The sequence below is a fragment of the Loxodonta africana genome, chromosome 15 (genome assembly GCF_030014295.1).
Source record: "Loxodonta africana isolate mLoxAfr1 chromosome 15, mLoxAfr1.hap2, whole genome shotgun sequence".
In the NCBI taxonomy this organism is placed as follows: domain Eukaryota; kingdom Metazoa; phylum Chordata; class Mammalia; order Proboscidea; family Elephantidae; genus Loxodonta; species Loxodonta africana.
Window position 1 is genome coordinate 29,173,045 of NC_087356.1, and position 22,136 is coordinate 29,195,180.

Below are 22,136 nucleotides of genomic sequence, written 5' to 3' on the forward strand. Positions count from 1 at the left end.
GCAAGCACGGAAGAAAAACAACTGAAAGATGGGCAGAGATGTTAGACATTGCTTGTGCAACTGGCAGCCAGCGGTGTCAGAAATGAGCACTTGACTAAAGCCAATTTTGTGGATTTGTCACAAATCACTGTCACATGTTAAGCCCACTGATTTGCATTTGCAGAACTCTTCCTTCTTCCCTTTAGTAAAAATTAGTACTCTTGCTCACCTGCGTCATTTTCTCCATAGTTCAACAATTACTCACGCTGTTATTCTGGACTAGTCTCTTTACTCCAGTCTCCTCCCCTTATTTACCCCGCTTCCACATTGCTGTCAGAGCCATCTGAAATGAAAATCCTTCACACTCATCATCTACAACGTAAAACCCTAGTTCTTTCTTATGACTTAACTCCGACCTACCTGTCCAGTTGAAATTCACACTTCAGTAACACTGAAGTATTCATAGGAAAACCTGGTGGCGTAGTGGTTAAGTGCTGCGGCTGCTAACCAAAAGGTTGGCAGTTCAAATCCACCAGGTGCTCCTTGGAAACTCTATGGGGCAGTTCTACTCTGTCCTATAGGGTCACTATGAGTCGGAATCAACTCGACGGCAATGGGTACTGGGGCTATTTATACTTCCCTTTATATAAGCTATGCTATTTTATGAAATTGAGAAACTTTTAATTTTCCTAGAATCCAGATTTCCGGATCCATGGATTTGGGGTGGCCCACTCGGGCCATCTGCCCTTAGGTGTCCTTTTGAACCTTGAGCCTTTAAGGAACTGTTTTCCTAAGGTCACCTTCAAGTCAAGCAATAGCCTAGTAAGTAGTTCAGCAGAGATCATTTTGCCCTGAACCCTGGTGGTGCAATGGTTAAGCGCTTGGCTGCTAACCGAAAGATTAGAGGTTCAAACCCACATTCCACAGGAGAAAGACGTGGCAGTCTGCTTCTGTCAAGATTACAGCCTTGGAAACCCTATGAGGCAGTTCTACTCTGTTCTATAGGGTCGCTATGAGTCAGAATCAACTCAATGGCAGTGGTTTTTGGGCTCTTGTGGAGAATCATCTATGTGCAGCCAGTTTTGAGGAGCAGGAACCCCAGGATCTAACTGGAAAATATGTGGCATGTCCTTAGTGACTATATGACCCACTGACCCTGGGTCCCTGTGTGTCTTCTGAGAAATTAACATGACAATGTTTTCACTATCCCCTCTTTGGGGCACCTTCCTGATACTTTGCAGGTTGATGCTGCCCGAATCGTATCTACTCATGATAAATATATTGTTACACTAATTTTTAGTGTTTCTAACATTTAGGTTCTTGATATAGTGAGGTCAGTTAAAGCAGTTACCCATCTTTTAAGCCAGTTCAAACCTCATCCTCTCTAGGGAGCCACCTCTGACAGGCCGACATAAAGATAAGGCCCCCAATTTATGCCTAACTTTATTACACATTTGACCCTATTAGAACTATCAAAGTATGTACGTGCAGTGCAATGAATTGCTTAATATGGCCCTTCTAGCCATGGACTTTGTGATGGCACACAATGATTGAGTGGGACTATCCAAATAAGGGTATATGGAACCTGTAGTGGTTGAGGTTATGTGTCAAATTGGCTAGGCCATGATTCTCACTATTGTATGGTTGTCTTCCATTTTATGTGTTGTAAATCCTAACCTCTACACGTCAATGAGGTAAGATTGGTGTGGGGCGTATCTTAAGTCACAGCCTTGTAGGAGGGCGTGACTTAAGCCCTGTGCTTACTCAAGTTACACCTTTCCCTGGGGTGTGGCCTGCATCCAAGGTATGTACGTGGGTGCACTGGCAGAGCTCTCTCTCTACATCTGAATCCCGCATCTGGTTAACCTCCGTTCTTGGGACTTGAGCCAGGGGCCTGCCGTTCGACCTGTCGATTCTAGGATTTACTTGCCTCCACAGCCCTGTGAGCCAGGTGCCTATCTCTAACCCGATTTGCCAGCTTCTACAGCCTTGTGAGCCAGCAGCCTGAGGTTTGATCTGCTGGTTTGGGTTCATCAGCCCCTGCAGCCATGTGGGTCAGGAGAAGCCTATGCTTAATCTATGGATTTGGGACTTGCCAGTGTCTACAACTGTGTAAGCCGTTTCCCGGATACAGTTCATCAGTTCTATGAGACGTTGCAGCTAATTATGGAGCCCAAAGATGGGAGGGGTTAGTTGATGTTAAAGATGATGGAGTGCTACAGGCAGTTTGGAAAAGTTGGATATCTGGGACATCATTAACCTTCTCATAGAAACCAGGTTTGTGCTGATCCTTATAAATTATTCACTTAATATGTGTCCGTTTCTCCCACTGGTTGTAGGGTCTATGAGGACAGGGTTTTGCTTAAGTCGTCTAAGTATCCCAGCAGCCTAGCACGACATGGGACAAAAAGCACATACCCTGTGACAACTGAACAGAACTAACAGTAGTTTAGCAAATCTAGCTCCCCAAGTTTTCATTTGTCAATGATAAGAACACACTGTTAAAAATAAAAGCAAAGACATTTATTGAAGGCTCAAGACAGTCCAAACAGAGGACACATCTGATGTCACAAACTGAAACCAAATGTTCCAAAATGGTGGAGTCACAGAGGCGTACTTACGAAGTCAAATACAACGTTCTGACAGGAAGCTGTGAGATTACATAAGCAGGAGGCAGGACAATGCGGGGGGGCTTTACAGTGATTGGTTGGAAACCCATATATGGGCTATTTGGACTGGTTAGTTTAAATACATGATTAAGGGGTGCGTTTACAGGGTGGTCACAAAGTAATTACCTTACAACATTTCCTGAGGGCTGCTGAGGGGATTCTGATTAGGGGTCTTGCGTCAAGACCCTCCCTTAGGAATTCTTTTCCTATCTTTATTTAACCACAAAGAAAAAAAAGTTTCCTTTGTCATGTGCATAAGACCACCTAAGGGTTTGAGGGTTGCAGGGGAAATAAGCAAAAGCTAAAATGGAGTTGGGGCTCAAGACTTAGGCCGGTCACTCTGATACAAGCCTGACACCTCAATTTTGGAACTCTTATACAAATTTGAACCTTAGAAAAGGCTTTGCAGGACAACCTCACCAATCTTGGGCTTCCAAATTAGTTCCAACTTAGTAGTTCAAGTATAATTTTTGTGTGTATGTGTAAAAACAGCATGGGGTAGGTGTCAGACCTCCTCCAACCCCACAAGGGGGAAGGAGAACCAAGATTAACAGCCTAAGGCTAATTCCTATGAGGTGGAGGTCAGACACGTCTCCTCTCTCCACCATCTCTACCAATTCTGACACCAACTGTCCCTCCCACAGCACTCTTTACAGGGTTCAATAATTCATTGCAATGGCCACACAGAACTCACTGACCACACTCACAATAATGGGGTTTGTTAGGGAAGAAACAGTTAAATTCAGGCTTAGGAACACTTGAGATCTAGTTCTTCCATCAGGATAGCCTCTCCCTGGCCCAGGAAGCCCACCAGGCCATCTCCTGCTGCGGGGTCTCTCCTTCCTTGGTGGTGGTGGTGGGCTCCTCCTCTCTGCTCTGGAATTGGCTCTCTTTTAAGGCAAAACTGACCAATCCCCTTGGGTCACAATTACCCTATCACATAATCACCTAGGTGGGAGTTATAAGACCATGGCTAGAAAGGCCACGCACAAAAGTAAGTAATCCAGCGGGCTGTCTCATTAGGGGGAGAGTAATTGGGAGTGTGTAGCAAGGTGTATATGGGTTCTTGTGTCAGAGACTGACTTGATTTGTAAACTTTCACTTAAAGCACAATAAAAATTGTAAAAAAAAAAAAAATTCACTGCAGGGTGACAGAAACAAATAGGATACATACCCTTTACCTCATTGGGATGATTTTTAAATTGCATTTGCATTTTATAGAGCCTCCCTAGCACTCCTGACTATGCAAAAATTTTTGCAAATGCAATCCAGAGAAACGGAAACCTGCTTTGCTAGGTATTAGCTATTTGAACCCATTTGGGCTTTTGTGACCTCGGTCTGGAAAATTCCTAGCCTACCTCTCCTCAACCCTCACCCCTTTCTCAGGACCGCTGTAAGCATTAAATGAGATAACCTACTAAAGGGCTCACCTAAAACAGGTAGGTGGCCCTAAGGCAATGATACTGAAAGTGCTGGTCTGCCACACACAAGATAAGGAGTGTGGCTAGAACCTGTCACAACAGTCTACTTCCTTCACTGTATCATCTACCGCAAGAATGTCGGCTGACTTGTGACTTAGGTTCTCACAGAGTAGCAGTCCACCCTTTCGGACCACCCAGCATCTTTTGGGCAATTTTGCTGAGTTCCACAATCCCAAGGAAAAATCCATCAACTTTCCCTCAGCCCCTCTACCAATTAGAAGCACCCATGTGTATTTCCGACTATGCAGACACACGCAAGAAGGAGGTGCTGTGTTAAACCAGGGCTTCAAACCAGTCAGTTCTGGTTTGGACCCCTGCTGAGAAAGTGCATTTCTAATGAGTTCCCTGCTGAGAATCTGCATTTTGACTTCAGATATACTGAATCACAATCTACATTTTAACAAGATCCTCAGGTGTTTCTTCATACAATTTCCTGAAAACTTCTTAGAAACGCAAATTCTCAACAGGGTACTCTGTAAAATCCTTTCTCATGTGGGCAGAGGCAATTGGCTTTTGGGAGGCGCTGTGGCAGAGACTGACATCTAGTGGCCAGCAATAGTGGTGCATGCAGGTTGTGTCATCCATACCTGGCAGCACCATCAGGGAGGTATGTGCTAGAGAAGGCCCAAGGTATGGCTCGGACATTGTTTCTGCATGTGCAGCTTCAAGGTCTTCCCAAAGATTACTTGGGTTATTCTACTACTCTTTTATAAGGTTTGATGTGGCTTTCAAAGACTTAACCATTAGATATGCCTTTACAAATTCTCATTTTTTGTGAAGCCTACTGAAATATAACAGTCAAAAATCTAGAACTACTAACTTATCCATATCCTTATACAAAGTGAGTTTTAACCTGTATTATTTAGCCACATTCATTAAATCCTTAACACTACTCAAAGTTAAGACAATTCTAGCAGTGCCAGTGTATAAACCCAAAACGCACCTACTATGGACCTCTAAAAATAACTCTAATTTCTCCTACAATAATGACTACCTAAATGGCTGTCTAGGGTGAAGGTAGGTGTCTTGAGGAGATATGCTAGGTACTCAGTTTCAAGGTGAGAAAATTAGTAAGTCCAGTCCCTCCTTTCTCAATCTCTCAACCAAGAATGTACAAAAGCGGCTCAAGAGCTTGGTTAGTACGTTAGGAGACTACTCGTTCTTGCCTGGGATGGGTTTTAGCCACTACAACCAGGGGCGCAGTGTGTTTCTTGGGGACGGGATCCTAGTATTATAAGGTTTTCAGTTCATTTAGGAACCTCCCTTTCTTCTCAGAGCTAGGAAAACATTTTAGCGACTGACAGGCACTCCCAAACTTATGTTGTACTCAAAATCCACAGAACCTGCAAAAATCCCAAGTATCCAAATTTAAATAGAAGTATTGAGGCCCAATCAGTTTTTTTAATATACTTTATTCTGATGAAGTTACAAAAGTAGATACAAAATATTTCTTTAAAAGTACAGTTAACTGACTTAGAAAAATAGATAAAGCCCCTAAAGGTTTAAAAATACAACATAAATTTTTATGTAAAGAATACTTAAAAATATTTTAGAAGGTAACCAAGATTAACTTAGGCAAACTATTTTTGATATCAATCAAACACAGAATGTTATTCTATAGCAAGTCTCTATATAAGACACTGGTAATCCATTCGGATTTACAGAGTACTTGTTTCAAATAGAATTTGATAATGAAAGAAAACCCAAGTGAATTTCAACACAGTTGCTTCCATAAAATTACTGCTACCACAGGTAATATCATTCCTGTGACTGTCAAAGCCTTTACAGTCTGAAATATCAAAAACTAATGCAAAACACAGGAAGACTGAAAATGACTACTGTTTTCCCACCTTGCCAAAATTTGCACTAGTAAAAATCAAATCCACTCACTGAACTAAACGTCAGGAAGAAATCATGACCCCGTTGAAGGTGCTCAGTGTTTGGTGTACGGGCCAGCATTTTTCAGGCCTGGAACTCATGCTGACAAGAGACAGCACCTTTGATAAGGCGGGGGGAGCAGCAGCACCATGTCTGGGGCTGCTGAGAAGCAAATTCCTGGGGTTACACTCTCTGGGCCTGATTTGTTTACGCTTACGAGGTACTGATGCTATGTTTGAGAAGCTCCACTTCTAGCAGAACCTCACTGCTCAGAGAGAAGGCCAACGGAATTATCAGGAAACCTCAACAATATTTGCAAAAGTTAAAATCACCACTGAGATTTTTCCTCTTGCCTCTGCACTACTAGAAAAACGTTGTTATTATCAAAGTCATGGTGAATACAGGCTTGCATTTCTTGAGTAACAGCCATGTGAGCCAGGGCTCTACAAGTTTAAGATGAAATACTTTGTTAGCTGGCAGCCCTATGACATCACTTTATTCACAATCTGAAGAAGAATTAAGGATACATGTGGCTGGTCAATACAAAAACTGTGGCAAAGGAAGTCTCAATATTTAAACAAATGTCTGCAGGTCACTGTCCTGAAAATGAAAGCACCAGAGGATTAACTGTACAACTTAACACTCTCTACCCCAGGTAGACAGTGACCAGGTATGAGGAGCAGAGATCAGTTAGAGAGGACAGGACTTCGGATTAGGAGGGGAAGAGAAGTCGGTATTGTGGGACAGGGAACCCTGGCTTAGCGCTGACCCTGAGCACTGGGGAGAGAAATGAAAAGTGAAAAGAGCCAAGGACAAACTGATCTCTTCCAGTTCTTACCAGGGGACCCTTAAGCCAAGTCAGAAGACCGCCATCCTCTTCCCTTCCTCCAGTTCCCCTCCTGCCGGACTCCCTAAACTTGAATGTGAACAAATAATATTAACACTACCACTCAGGTGCAGTGCTTGTTAAGTCAGATTGGCTTGGGAACCTGGTAACGATGTTTTTATTTCAAAAAAAGGAAGGGTTCACTTAAAGCACAATAAAAATTATATAAAAAAAAAAAAAAAGGAAGGGGTGGGATTCTGAATCTCAAATTTACCAACAAACTTTTGATTTATGTCCCATTAGTAAGTTGCCTTTATTTCTGTTCTAGGATGTGACCATCTCTGGTTCATTTTGGGGCTTAAAGAGAGGGAGGATTTCTATCACTGAAGAAAAATGGGGAAAAATGAGAACCCCTCTGTTTGTGAATACTTGAATTATTAGAAATGATGATGAAAGTGCAACCCTAGGGTTGAGAAACGTAAGTTCATTCCTTACGGACACAGGAAATTACAGCCACCAAAGCTTAATGTAAAGTTGAGAGTAACATTCTAGGTGGCATCTAAAAACTGGCTTTCTTTTTTCTAACCAATCAACATAAATACACAGAATGGCTGACAGGGGCCTTTGGATAAGCTTCAAACAATTGTTGCGGAATGTGTACACAGGGCCTTTCTCTTTTTTCGTAAGTGATTATCCCACTCAAACGATGACGTATGCTTCCAGCCTAAATTAGATGAAATGCTTTATCTCCTTTAAAGTTCTGTATACAGTTAAGAACTTATTGCAATGGAGTTACTAAAGATGGGGGTTATAAACAATTCTTTTCTTCACAGTCCAGTGAAACAGTAAAAATAAATAGCCCCCCCCCCAAAAAAAATTACTATCAAATTTAACTTTTATCAAGGCCATCAGGAGGTTGGTGGGTATTCTGCAAAAATCACAGCTCCACAGCGCTGAACGCTATCAATTTAAAGATGTGCCAACCTGGCAAGTCTTCCAACATACCGTATTTTTATATAAATAATGCGTGCCTTCTATGTCTGTTAGCCAGTTACCCCTGACCCCAAAGAAATCCTCACAAGGCTGCTATTCCAATCCTCCTTCACATGATGCTGTTTAAAATAAAAAAATAGCACAGCGTGCCTAAGAAAATACCTCAGGAGGGGAGGGGGTGGCTGGCAAACACAGAAGGCAGGCAGCATTATTTGTGTAGAAATACAGTACTTGTTCCTCAACACATTTTAAACAACCAGCTAGGGCTTACAAAATCCTAGGACCCAGATGATTAAAAAAAAAAAGGCATTTTCGTCATTAAGGGGGGAATATTCTTTTTATCCCAATAGAAATTAAACTCAAGTTTTGCTACAAAAAAAATTAAAACAGGATACAACCCCTATGGGGGTTCAATCCATCCTTTTAATATGAACGGAATTAACTTTTTTTTTAACTTATTTTTCCCACTTCGTCTCCTTTAAACACACACACAAAGATAATACACAAAACCTTTTGCTGTGTTATAAAATGTGTACACCTTCATGGTTTTGATTGTGGTTTTCCCTAAGCTGTCCTTATTGGGACAAAGTTCATGCATTTCTTCACTACTCTTAACTAACTCTCAAGTCACAATAAGAACATATAGACTAAAAAAAGGAAAGTCAAAACGAAATAACTCAGGTACTCTTAGTACTTTCTTCCATTCACTGACCTGGAATTGGAAGGCTTTTGAAAAACAACATCAATGAATCTAGTGGCTGTGAGTCCTAAGTTTACCATAATTTTTTGGAAGTTTTCCTTCTCTTAACCAAAAGCTAGACATTAATTTTAATAAGTCATTTCAAAATAAAAATCTATAACGTCATCCTTAGAAGCCTTAAACAAAATTATTTACGACACACACGAACTCCTAGCAATTTTAGATAGGTTTATGACTAAAGACTAAAAAATAAAGTCCTTTCAGAAATAACTTTGGCTTCTCCCACACCAACTGAACTTGCAATCACAGATTTTGTGAAAATACACACATATATACTCTTACCTATAAAAACACTGGCATACAAATCTGAAACTAAAAAGTTATCCAAAGTGACACAAATGTTCTAAATGTTAAGGAAACGTAAAAAAAAAATTTTTTTTCTATTTGTAAAACAGAAGCGGAATAAAACTGATCTGACTGTGTTGTTAGGAAATTTGTTCTGGGAACTTGTTAATAAATTACTGGTAGAAATTCTTAATATTCATTATGCTGCCACCTGAAAAAGAACGAATCATTTTCTTCAGTAAAAGAATTAACTAATAAACTACAGGTTAGTCATTACAAAGCACAACCAAGTGTGACACTGTGACAGTAACAGGAGTGGTCATAGAGCACATCAGAGTTGGCTGTGCCCTTAGGGTCTCCCTCTGAAGCTACCAGGCCAACCTACCTTTGGGACAATTTTATCAGTAGACATTGACAACGGGTGTCTTTTTATTCTGTTTTCTTAAAGTTTGTGTTACTACTCTATTAGAGATCGCAATGAGACAGGTCTAGCAGTAGATGAAGTGAGAAGGTAGCTGTGTTCTAGAAGAAACATTTATCTGTCTTTTGATCCAAGCTTCTCAATTAACTCCTGAAGAGGTGCCAACTCACGTCTATCAATCAGATTAAACTCCTAAAGTAAGAAAAAGAAAAAGGAAACTTAAAAATAGATCTAAAGATTAAAACTCTTTAAATGTCATTTGGAGAAGGGTTCCCAAACTTGGTTTTCTGAAATCTAAAAGAATGATGACATGATCTCTGTGAACATTTTAAAAAAGGACCTTTATTCCCCTTTTAAAAACATAGGGGACTTATTAGTTAATCAACCGTACGTATCAGTATAATCCTCACTGTGTAAAATCAAAATTATATGTATGTTAAAATATGCACAGAAATTATCTGAAAACCACACACTGAACCTTTGATAGTTGCCACTTCTGGGGCAGTGGACCTTTTACTTTAATTAATACGCACACACACACACAAAAAATGTAAACATACACAATTTAGCAATTTCAGAAAGAAGACAGGGGAAAGCATAGTATGTTCTCCTTTGTGTGGTATATAAAACAACTACGTAAGGGTTAACACAAGTAAATAGAATATTACAAAGCTATCAGGTTTCTTCCACTATAAAACAGACATTTATGTTTTAGATACATACAAAGAACTGTATCTCTCTGAAGTTAGGCTAAGAGAGTACTAATTCTCTGGTTTCCTTTTCAAACAATGTGAATTATTTTTATTTTCAAAAGTTCCAATTCTAATAACTCAGCTGTAATGAGAAACGAAGTCCTGATCCATGCTACAGCACGGACAGACCTTGAAAACCTTATGCTCAGTGAAGTCAGTCAGTCACAAAAGGATATTTTATGATCCCCATTGCTGCTGAGACTATTCCAACTCATAGCGACCCTACAGGACAGAGTAGAACTGCCCCGTAGGGTTTCCAAGGCTGTAAATCTTGGCAGAAGCAGACTGCCACATCTTTCTCCCATGGAGCGGCCGGTGGGCTCAAACTGCTGACCTTTTGTTTAGCGGCCAAGTGTTTAACCACTGCACCACCAGAGATAGGAAGTATCTAGAATAGGCAAGTGTACAGAGATCAAAATTTATTAGTGGTTACCAGGGGCAGGTGAAGGGAGGGGGAATGGAAGACACAATGCTTAGGGGATACTAAGCTTCTGTTAAGGGTGATGGAAAAATTTGGGAACGGTCAATGGTAATGGTTGAACAACATGATGGACAAAATGTCACACGTACGTTAACGTACACGGAAAGATTATAGAAATGACCAATGTTGTTACCTATATATTAACCACAAAAATAATAACAACAAAGTCTAATTCTAACTAAAGAGTCCATAAGGCAACAGGCCGCATCCCTCAATGACATATCCTAACCAGGGACACGGAGGAGCCAGAGGCAGAAGGATCGAAATGGAGATGATGCCTTTCTCTGCTGCTACGAACACCAATGAAGTAAACAGTAAAGAAAGAACAAAGAAGCGAGAACCCCGTGTGTACTTAGCTGTACATCTAGAAATAAGACACACTGATCTTTATGACTTTATTAAAGTTACCATTCCAAGTAAGTCCAACTAAGAAGATGCAGAAGTCCCCATGGTTCCACTTACCTGAACAAAGAAAATAAAGTGCTTAAAAGAGGTGTTGAGGTGGGCCTCCTCTTGCAGCTGCATCACAGAATCAAAGTGCTGATGATAAATATGGGCGTAAACCCTGAACAAACGCTTTAGGATAGTCTTTGCCACAGACATGAAGTTTTTGGGAAACGGGACACCTGTAATCAAACATGCACAGAGTAGTCTTTAATTGAACTGCAGGAAGCTTAGACACTGCCATTAGCAGCAACCCCAAAACACACACAGATTCACAGATACACAGAAGCCTATTTTCTTATTATACTTTTTTAAAAGGCACGGGGAAAAAAAACTTAAACATGAATGAACTTAATTTAGTTTTTTTACTATTGGAGAGTTTCTTTTTAAGATTAAATGCAACAAGAATATTTTGAACATAAATAAAAACTTTTACTTTTTGTAATTTATAACCTTTTAAAAAAAAAAATTACACATATGTTGTGTGTGCACATGCCCATACTCACTCCACACTGGAAACCCTCCCGTGGCAAAAGACAATGCCGGGTAACCTGAAGTCGTCACACTGTCCACAAGTAAGTTATTTTATCTTCTGAACTACACCGGAAAGCCAGAGTTTTCTTTCTTAAAGTAGGAGTCCTCAAATTTTTATTTTTTTAAAGTGCTATTTTCATTTTGTGATCTGCTTCTGTAAAAGATCACAGCCTAGAACACTCTGTGGGGCAGTTCTACTCTGTCACATGCGACTGCTATGAGTCTAAAATCAATGACACAACAACAGGAAGAGGGTAAGCTTCCTGAAAACGGAAAGAGGGCACCTGCCCTCAAAATCAGCACCTCCTTAGAAAAGAACTGGGGGAGGGTTTGGTTATCAGTGGAGATGTGACTGGTTACATCCCTGAGGGATTTGGTTGAGATTGAAGTCTCTTAGAAAATGGGAACAGGAGAGAGAGAACGAAACTGGCGCGACTGCAGTAAACCAATGAGTTAGAAGGCATCTGCTTCCAAAATAACCTGGATTGGCCTTAAGGGCCCATTCTAGTAGGTTATACTACTCTTGAAATACTTTTTTGCCTTCAATCTTTCAGAAAACGAAGGCTAAGACATTCCTCTTAAAAAAAAAAAAAAACTCCCTAGCCAGTCCGTAATAGCTTGAAATTTAGTATATTTTGTTCTTGCAAGCTCATTTTTTGTGCTTTTTTTTCTCCCCCAAGTCTCAGCTACCTTGCCTTTTCCAACATTACTCTGGAACTTAGGGGCAGGTTTTCCTGGGCTGGGTCTTCTATTTACGTATTGAAAATACAGACTATAAACAGATCTTTTCCCTTCACCATCCGGTAAACCCTAAAGGAGGAAATAATTATCATGTTTCCTTTTAAGTAAAGTGAATCTTGAGTAGAAATAAATAAATATATAAATAAATTTTAAATACTTTGATATACAACTATAAAAGGGTGCGGTCTCAAAACTGTAGCTGGCAAAGTCATGGTTGGTAAGGGAGAGAAAAGCCAATAAAACAAAATCTATTCTCAGACCCTCAGCACAAGAACTTCTGTCCTCTGCTAAGGAGGAGGAAGAAATCACAGAGCAAGGGAAGACAGACTATACCGAGGAAGGCTCAGGCTAGGAGCAGTGGCCAAACTGTTCTATGTCTACACTTTCGTCATAAACTGTTTTCATCCTATTTTATCAATTTTAAGATGCAGACATTTTCACATTTCTAAAATCAGGACCTATCTTCAAGGAGGTATTTTTAAAATCGATGTCAAGTAATAGTTTAACAGGCACAGTTACTTTTTCTTAGTGTTTACAAAAAAAAGTTGTTATTTACAATCAGTGGCATCTTCGATTTGATAATATAGAGTAATTTACATTGCTAACACTTTATTCAAGTGCTGTACCAGGTTCCCAACATCTTTTAATCCAGGTTTGTTCCAGAAAGTGAAGGCCAGGATGGCCAACTCATTTAAAAAATGTAAATACTCGTGTGTTTGTGTGTGTTTATGTGTGTGTGTGTTGGGGGAAGAGGTTGCTCAGATTGTTTGGAATTTTAAAAATTAAATTTCCCACTGAAAAGAACTCTGCAGTAAATCTCAGAATATGGAAAAACTCACACTCTAATTTATCACTTATGTTAATTGCTTTACTATCTCTTTGAAGGAAAGCAACCTAACTTATAATTTGTAGCATACCAAATATTATGAACACATCATCATTGTTCTTGAACTATGTGACTTTCAAGGGTCTGCATTACTAAAATGATTACAGGCAATCCCCAGATTATGAATAAGTTCCATTCCTAAATCGATCTTTAAATTGAATTTGTACGTAACTTTGAACACTTAGGTACGGTTCATATCTAAGAGAAGTTAGTCAAATGTTTGTCTTCATATACCTTTATATGCATAAAGGAATTAAAGAAACACCTTTAGATACACTTAAACATCTTTAACATAATAATACGGTAATGATAATGATGTTTTGATGTACATCACAAGGTAGCACTTGTTTGTTATTACAACTACTAGAAATACTTCAAATTTTTAATAGGTTTTACAGGGGCTGGTTCATAACTACGACCTGTACGTAAGTTGCATGTTTGTAACCTGGGGACTGCCTGTATTGTTATGCCTTGGCGCCTAATGCAACATCCAACACAGGAGTACACCATAAGTGTTACACGTAAGACATTCAATATTTTTCCAAGGGAAATCTTTCTTTGATCTTAGACTGGAGGTCAGTGAGAAAATATCACCCAATATGCAGGAAATTCTTTTCTCTTCTTAGTGTATTGGTTTTAGTACTTCATTCTAAATGTAACTTTTCAAATAAGCATCTATTCCACAAAGAGGCACCCTACCACATCATCCCATCACATCACATAACTAAGAATGTGTCCATTTAAGAATTCTGAGTATTGGTGCTTTTTGTTAAAAATTGGAAGGGATGAAGTAGCTAATCTTATATTCAATTCTGAGTTAAAACTTAGAGAATTTAATAAATACCAAAAATTGTGCAGGAAAATTGTCATTAATACTTCTATGAGTTAGTTATATGTAGTTTTATTAAATTTGTCTTTACATTCATGTTAAGAATATGAATGACACTATGGGAGAACCGATGCCAGGAATTTCTTTGCTACTGATAGTAATTACCAGCTGCAGTTGAGTCAGCTCGGACCCATGGCAACCCCATAGGGTTTTCGATGGCTGATTTTTCAGAAGGAGATTGCTAGACCTTTCTTCTGAGGCACCTCTGCATGGACATGAACCTCCAACCTTCTGATTAGCCAAGTCCATTCACAGTTTATACCACCCACTCCACTGATACGGAACAGAATACTATTAAAAAGCCATAAAATCATCAAAGAAGCAGTGTACGTAATAACAACTTAAAGGAAAGATAAAGAACACAATGAAATTCACTGAAGAACTTCCACAACACAGAAGAAAAACAAAAAACTCTAACAATAGCAAAAAACAAAAACTACAGTTAAACCTCAGAAGTCTTCCACAGAAATCACAGGATCTACACACTGGCTGAAATCTATTCCTAAAGAGATAAAACCAGACATTTCAATTTGCTTAAAAACGGCAGATGGGGATTAAACTAAAAAATGAATCTATGAAACAGAAAATAAAAGATGATAAATTTAGTTTTTGTTAACATAAAGATGCTGCTTTGAGAGAGGGAAAAAAAGGTGATGGATCTAGAAAACAGAACAAGGAAATTCAGATTGTGCACAGGAATTACTGAAGAAAACAGAACAAAAAACTATGCAGAAGAGTAAAAAAGAAAATGTCCAGAATTTATTGTTTTAAGCTAGAACTGAAACTAGAGTGCTCACCGAGTCACAGATGACATTAACAAATATTTCCTCTGAAATAAACTATAATTAAAATTCAAACAAAGGAGAAAGATTCCTCCTGACGCCCATGCAGAAAAAGGCGTTACATTAGGAACCAGGTCATCCAAAAACACGTAACCGGAAACAACTGAGCATTTGCTCCAAGTAGCACTTGTCCAACTAGGTTCTCACTCAAAGGCAGAAAACAACCTTTAAAGGCTTCTTAAGTCAGAAATGGATTTTTAAGTTAAAAAAATATATATATATACATACACACACACATATGTAAATACACACACACACATAACAAATTGGCATCTTGCTAGTAAAAGGAAAAGTAACAACCTGAACGTTATCAGTAAAACAACTAAAAATGAAGAGTTCTGTCTAACAACAATAGTTGGGAGAAGAAAGATGTGTTTAGTAGCTAAATGATAGGGAAAGGATTCCAGAACATTAGAATCAATTACTGAGGAACAGGAAGCTGAGAAGATAACGTCAAAAGTATCCTCTATCTTCCATAAAAGGCTGGTGCAGTGGTTAAGAGCTTGGCTGCTAACCAAAGGTCGGCAGTTCGAATCTACCAGCCGCTGCTTGGAAACTCTATGGGGCAACTGTGCTCCATCCTATAGGGTTGCTATGAGTTGGAATTAGCTCAACGGCAATGGGTTAGATGAGTAAAGAAATAATAAGTACTTTGTTTTAACTGAAGTACCTTCCAAGCTGAATGTAATATGGAAAATTCAAGTACAGTCAACATACAATAAAGGGTCTGTGAGAAAGGAAATAAAAGCTTTAATAATATAATGAAAAAGGTGACTAACAATACATGGACCAAACAACAACCTAATTTAATTTTTCTCCTGAAAGAGCCTTTAATTAGATTGCAAAGAAGACTCTAACAATAAAGATACCTTTAAAATGACAAAGACCGTTATCATCCATAAATACTGATGCCAAAATCTTAAAACATTAACAAATATCCAGTACAACTAGATGATGCCTGGCTACCACCAATGACTGCTCTGTCAAGGATCACAACAGAGGGCCGTGGACAGAGCTGGAGAAAAATGTAGAACAAAATTCTAACTCATAAAAAAAGACCAGACTTACTGGTCTTATTGGCCTGACACAGACTGGAGAAACCCTGAGAGGATGGCCCCCCGACTCCCTTTTCGCTCAGTACTGAAGTCACTCCTGAGATTCACCCTTCAGCCAAAGATTAGACAGGCCCATAAAACAAAACAAGATTAACAGGGCACACCAGCCCAGGGGCAAGGCCTAGAAGGCAAGAGGGGACCGGAAAGCTGGTAATAGGGAACCCAAGGTTGAGAAGGGAGAGGGTTGACATGTCATGGGAGTTGTTAACCATTATGTCATAAAACAATATGTACACTGTTTAATGACAAGCTACTTTTTCTGTAAACCTTCATCTAAAGTACAATTAAAAAAAAAATCAGCAAATAAAAAATATCTTTCAGTAGAAAACTTAAAAAAAAAAGGAAAAAGAAAATCTTAGGTCATCAACAGATAATAGAAAAGTATCTGCTAAAACTCCAACCATTCCTGATTTAAGAAAGTTTTTGTAATAAAAATGGATGGTGGGAAAACTGGATTTCCACATGCAGAAAAATGAATAGGAAGCATGTCTCATACCATACATAAAAACAAATTCAAAATGGATTAAGGACCTAAATGTGAAAACTGAAACCATAGAATTCTTAGAAGAAAATGCAGAGGCAACACTGTCAGGCCTAGCTTTTAACAGTGGATTATCTAACAAAAGCATAAACAGCAAAAGACAAAACGGGACCTCATAAAAATTAAAAACTTATGTTCATCGAAAGACTTTACCAAAAAGTGAAAAGACAAGTTACCGACTAGGAGAGTATCTTTGGAAACCATGCATCCACAATAAGAATCTAATTACAAAAATACCTATAAATCTTCGACATCTTAACAACAAGACAAGTAACCCAATCATAAAATGGGGAAAGGTCTTATATAGACATTCACCGAAGATGACATTCAAATGGCCACCGAACACATGAAAAACGCTCAACATCATTACCCACCAGAGACGCAAATCAACCACAGTGAGATACCATTTCACTCCCGTTAGGATGGCTAAGATTAAAAAAAGGAAAATAACAAATATTAGTGAGGATGTGGGAAAACTGGAACCTTTAGCCATGCTGGTAGGAATGCAAATGGAACAGTCAATGCACACTGTGGTGGTTCCTCAAAAAAAAAAAAAAAAAAAAAACAACTAAAAATAGAACTACCATTTGACCCAGCAATTCCACTCCTGGGTATATACCCAAAAGACTTGAAAGCAGAGACTCAAACAGACACTTGTATAGCAATGCGCATTGCAGCACCATTCACTATTTAATAGCTGGAAGGTAGAAGCAACCTAACTGCCCATCAACAAATGAACCAATAAACAAAATGTGGTACATACATACACACAACTGAGTACTACTCAGTCAGCAAGAGAAATGAACTCGATACATGCTACAATACGGGTGGTGCTTGAAGACATTATGCTGAGGGAAATAAGTCAATCGCAGAAGGACAAATATTATATGATCTCACTTACATAAAAAGACAAAAAAGGCAAATGCATAGAGACCAAAGTTTTTAGTGGTTACGATCAGTGGGAGAGAGAGGAAAAGGTGGGGTTATTGCTTACAGAGTACTTAGTTGAGGTTTACGGTGATGGAAAAACACCACTGATTAAAGGCAGGACTGCACACCAATTAATGTACCTGCTGTCAGTAAGTTATATACCTGCAAATAAGTCACACTGGCAAAAGTTGTGTGATGACATATTTGTAACAACAACAACAAAAAGAGTAGCTGCTGAGGCTGCTTATGTCCAACCAAATACCTCATGGGATTTAGTTCCTTGGTTTGGAGGTTCAAGGTCATAGTGTCATGAGACATTCCAGTTAATTGGCCTAATAATGTGTTTAGAGCTTCTGTTCGACCTCCTAGTTAGCTGTGTAGTGCCTGGGATTTTAAAAGCTTGCAAGCGGCCACCTGAAGCACAACAATTGATCTCTATTCACCTGGAGCAAGAGAGGAAGGGGAGTTAGGAACAGGAGGAAGAAATGGGATGTGTGGCTAGTTGCCCCCATGAACACCTGCTCCTTTGCCGAGAGACTAGAACTGGATGGTGCCTAGTTTAACTAGTAAAGAATGTCTGCCTTGGTCACTGAGCTCTTTTAAGATCTATCTATATGGGATCAAACTGACAACGGCAACTTGAAAGATTAGATAGGAAACTTAGGGGGCAGTGAGTTTATGTTAATAGAGGAGGAACAACTCAAAGGAGAGTGAGAATGGTTGTACAACTCAAAGTATATAATCAATGTCACTGAATTATACACGTAGAAACTGTTGAATTGGTTTATGTTCTGCTATATACTCTGAACAACAAAAAAAATAAATTATGAAAAAGAAAATTAGAAATGGATGGATACTTTCTTCACACGATTACTAAAAAAAAAAAAAATCGATACACCTCTAAACAAGAGCAAGATTCCTGCTCCATGCTGAAATACCAGAACACCAGAAGGACTTGCATAGAAATAAGGAAACATGAAAACAATGTCTGCCATCATCACCATTACTCAACATTGCTCTGTATAGCTCTGGAAGTACTAGTCAGTGCAATTAGAAAAGAATTAAACAAGTACACATATCAGAAAGGAAGAGGCAAAATTAACATTATCTTAATATGCTGTGACTGCAGACCTAAAAAAACCTAGAGAACCAATCAAAAACTAACAGAAGCAACAGGACTCTGATGGTCAATTATAAAATTTACATGAAAATCAACAGCTTTCCTATACACCAAACATTAACCAGCTAGAAACCAGATATCAAGCAAAAACATAAAACGCCTAGGAATAAATTTAAGAAACATGTAGAATTAGCATAAACTACAGAACTTAAGAGGAAATACAACTTAAATAAAGATATGGATAAATGAAGAAATATACCTTGTTCATGGATAGGAAGACTCAGTGACCAGAATATTAATCTACGAATGGAATGCAATCATAATAAATATATCAAAGTTTTTGTTTTTTACCCTGACAAAATGATTCCAAATTCTTTGGAAGAACAAACATCCCAGTATAGCTAAGAAAATTCTGAAAAAAGATCAAGAAAGGGGACTAGCCCTATAAGATGCTAAAAGATATATGGTTACAGTAATTAAAATATAGCATTTCTATAGGAACCAATGAAGACATTAAAAGACCCCAAAATACACAGCAATTTGGTGTACACACATGATAATCAGGTGAAAAAAGAGTATTTAATAAAACTGTTTGAGGACCAACTGGAAAAAAAATGAAGACAGCCTTCAAAAAAAAAATTTCCTGATAAACCAAAAATTTAATGCAAAAATGAACCACAGAAGTATGAAATTAAAACACTGATAAATATTTTTATAATCTTGAAGTAGAGAAAACCTTTCTAACTATTGTATTAAAGCTCAGAAATGAAAAAGGAAGAGACCACGAGGAAAAAAATGAGAAAGTTATGTACAGCAAAAACACCCCATGAACAAAAATAAGACAAAAGGCAATCTGAAGAAAACATATATAACATGCATGACACAGGGATAAATTCTTAACATACAAAGCAATGGGTAAAGGATAAACAGAAAACATACAACGATCAGCATATAAAAAGATTCTTGACATCATCAATATTTTAAAAATATATATTACAACAGAAATATACATACCCTAATTAGAAAAGATGGAGAAAAAAAAAAAAAGAATAACCAGTGTTGGTGAAGAAACACAGGCAGACACAAACATGGATGGAGGGAATACAAAAATCTTTTTGGAGGGGACTTTGGCAGTTCCTACCAATTTTTTTAAAAAGTAATAGCGTAAAAAGAACATCATGTTTAACAGTGAAAACGAAAACTACTTCTATAGCATTAACTCACCAATTTTAGAAGGAAAAAGAGTTTCATCGTCAAGCTGATCCTGAACCCAAGTCATCAGATAGTCAATGTATTTTGGTGCAGAACATTTGATTGGCTTTTTAATATTAGTACCATCTGCCCAATGATATTCATATCTAGAGAGAAAAATATTTTAATATTTTCAAAAACATTAACAAACATGCAACTTGTAATCAAAACAGGTTCACCTTTATCAATGGAAGTTACATATAACTTTAATAAATTACTACAAGTTTTATTGAAGATTAGGGAGAGTTCTCTATAGAATTATTCTGAAATGTGACCATTATAGTTAGAAGAAAAAATAGAGTCAGTTTTATCTGCAGAAACCTCATTCCCGTCAGGAGGGTGCTGAGGACTGAGTAAGGGGCTGATACACTTGGCCATCAAGTTCTCACCAGCAGCACCAAGGTTATAAAATCCTTTCCCTTGGGAAGGTGTTAGAGAAACACATTAGGCACGCATTCTTCACCCCCTCCCACCTTTGCTGAGCTAGAATGGTTAACAAAGCTCCTGTAAAACACCGAAGACACAGGTAAGTTTAATTTTTCTATTTTAATTTTTAAAACATGTTTGAGGAATAAAACTTAAGAAAACACATAATAAAAACATCCCTCCTAAAATACTGTAATAAAAACAGAACCACAAACTCATTGAGGATCTTTTTTCCTTTGTAACTGCAGTAAAGTTAGAGAAGACTTTTGTCTTCCAAGAGAAAAAACATCCTGATACCATCTATCATTACATAAAACTAGTTATCTATTATAGGAAAAGAGACTGCAAGGAAACACACCAGAACATTAATTTCATCACACTGACTTAAAATTACTGATGATAAAGAGTTCCATCTTTCTTTCAATATTTTTTGAAATTTATTATAACCAAAATATTTTTTAATCTAGCACTTTCATGCCAGATAATTGTTTCTAAATTGTGCTGTCTTAGTGAACACTAAATAAGCATACGAAGAAAAAAAAAATCAAATATTAAAAGGCCAGCTAAAAACTTTGCCAAGAAATTCATTTACAAACTAGAAACAGGAACCATAAATGTTAATAAAATTGAAAAAATAAAACTTTTGCAATGCAAGATAAACTTATCTCAAATTTTTTATTCCTTTATTCCTAAGACACACCATTCATGTTTACAACAATGCAATTATAAAATCAAAACACTCACTTAATGAAGTATTTAATAATAATTAAAAGCTTACAGGTAAAAAAAAAAAAAAAAAAATCCAAAAACCAAACCTGTTGTCATTGAATCAATTCCAACTCATAGCGACCATGTACGACAGAGCAGAACTGCCCCATAGGATTTCTAAGGAGTGGCTGGTGGACTTGAACTACCAACCTTCTGGTTAGCAGCCACCGGGGCTCCTTACTCAAACTAAAATTTTAATATTTTCTCCAGTCTCCTGGGAAGTATTCAAGAACTTGTAAAACTGAACTGCCTTTACAGAAGAAAGCGAACAGATAATAAAACAAAAACACTTTATTTCACTTACAACAATTAGTGATAAATCTGAAGTAATTCAAACACCTACATAATAGTATGGAGCCATGGAGGTGCAGTGGCTAAGAGACAGGACTGCGAACCAAAAGGTCAGCGGTTCGAATCCACCAGCTGCTCCTTGGAAACCCTATGGGGCAGTTCTACTTTTCCTGTAGGGCCACTATGAGTCAGAACTGACTCGACCGCAACAGGTTTGGGCTTTGCTTTATATAACAGTTTCTGTACCGTGGACCTGCAGACATGACTGAACAGCTTGCTTCAGTGCAGAATTCTGTAATCGTTCCATATAACATGTTGATCTGGTTGAAGAAATCCACAGCTGAAAGGAGAACAGTACAATGGAGTTAAAATGCAACAAAACATCAAATCTGAAAGAAAAAACTTACACTGCATTTTAAGTTCTTGGTTGAACCCTTAGGGAGATTCAACAATCTGGTGATACTTTAAGTTCTCTCTTTAAGCTGTGAGGCCTAAATAAAATTAACGTTTAATACACTCACTTTTAACACATTAAGCTTTTTTAAAAAAAAAAAACAACTATTTTTTGTTGTTGTTGAGGCTATACACGGCAAAAGCATAAATCAATTCAAGTTTCTACATCTACAGTTCATGACACTGATTACATTCTTTGAGCTGTACAACCATTCTCTCCCTCCTTTTCCAAGTTATCCCCGCCCCATTAACATAAACTCACTGCCCCCAAAGATTTCCACCTAATCTTTCAAGTTGCTACTGTCAATTTGATCCCATATAGACGGTTCTTAAAAGAGTATAAAATTCAAGGCAGACATTCTTTACTAGATAAGCTAAAC

General features: G+C 38.1%; 1 protein-coding gene across 2 annotated transcripts in view; it reads right to left on the reverse strand.

Moving 5' to 3' along the window:
* Positions 1-5,521: 5,521 nt before the first annotated feature.
* Positions 5,522-22,136, reverse strand: part of MOB1A (MOB kinase activator 1A) — a 30,629-nt gene continuing 14,014 nt past the window's right edge. For both annotated transcript variants that reach the window (XM_023552783.2, XM_003413686.4), the window contains exons 3-6: positions 21,550-21,643; positions 19,792-19,925; positions 10,988-11,151; positions 5,522-9,484 (exon numbers count right to left, since the gene is read on the reverse strand). In XM_023552783.2, the coding sequence (XP_023408551.1) occupies positions 9,407-9,484; positions 10,988-11,151; positions 19,792-19,925; positions 21,550-21,643 (470 nt within the window). In that variant the 3' untranslated portion in view covers positions 5,522-9,406. The remainder of the gene's footprint in view (positions 9,485-10,987; positions 11,152-19,791; positions 19,926-21,549; positions 21,644-22,136) is intronic.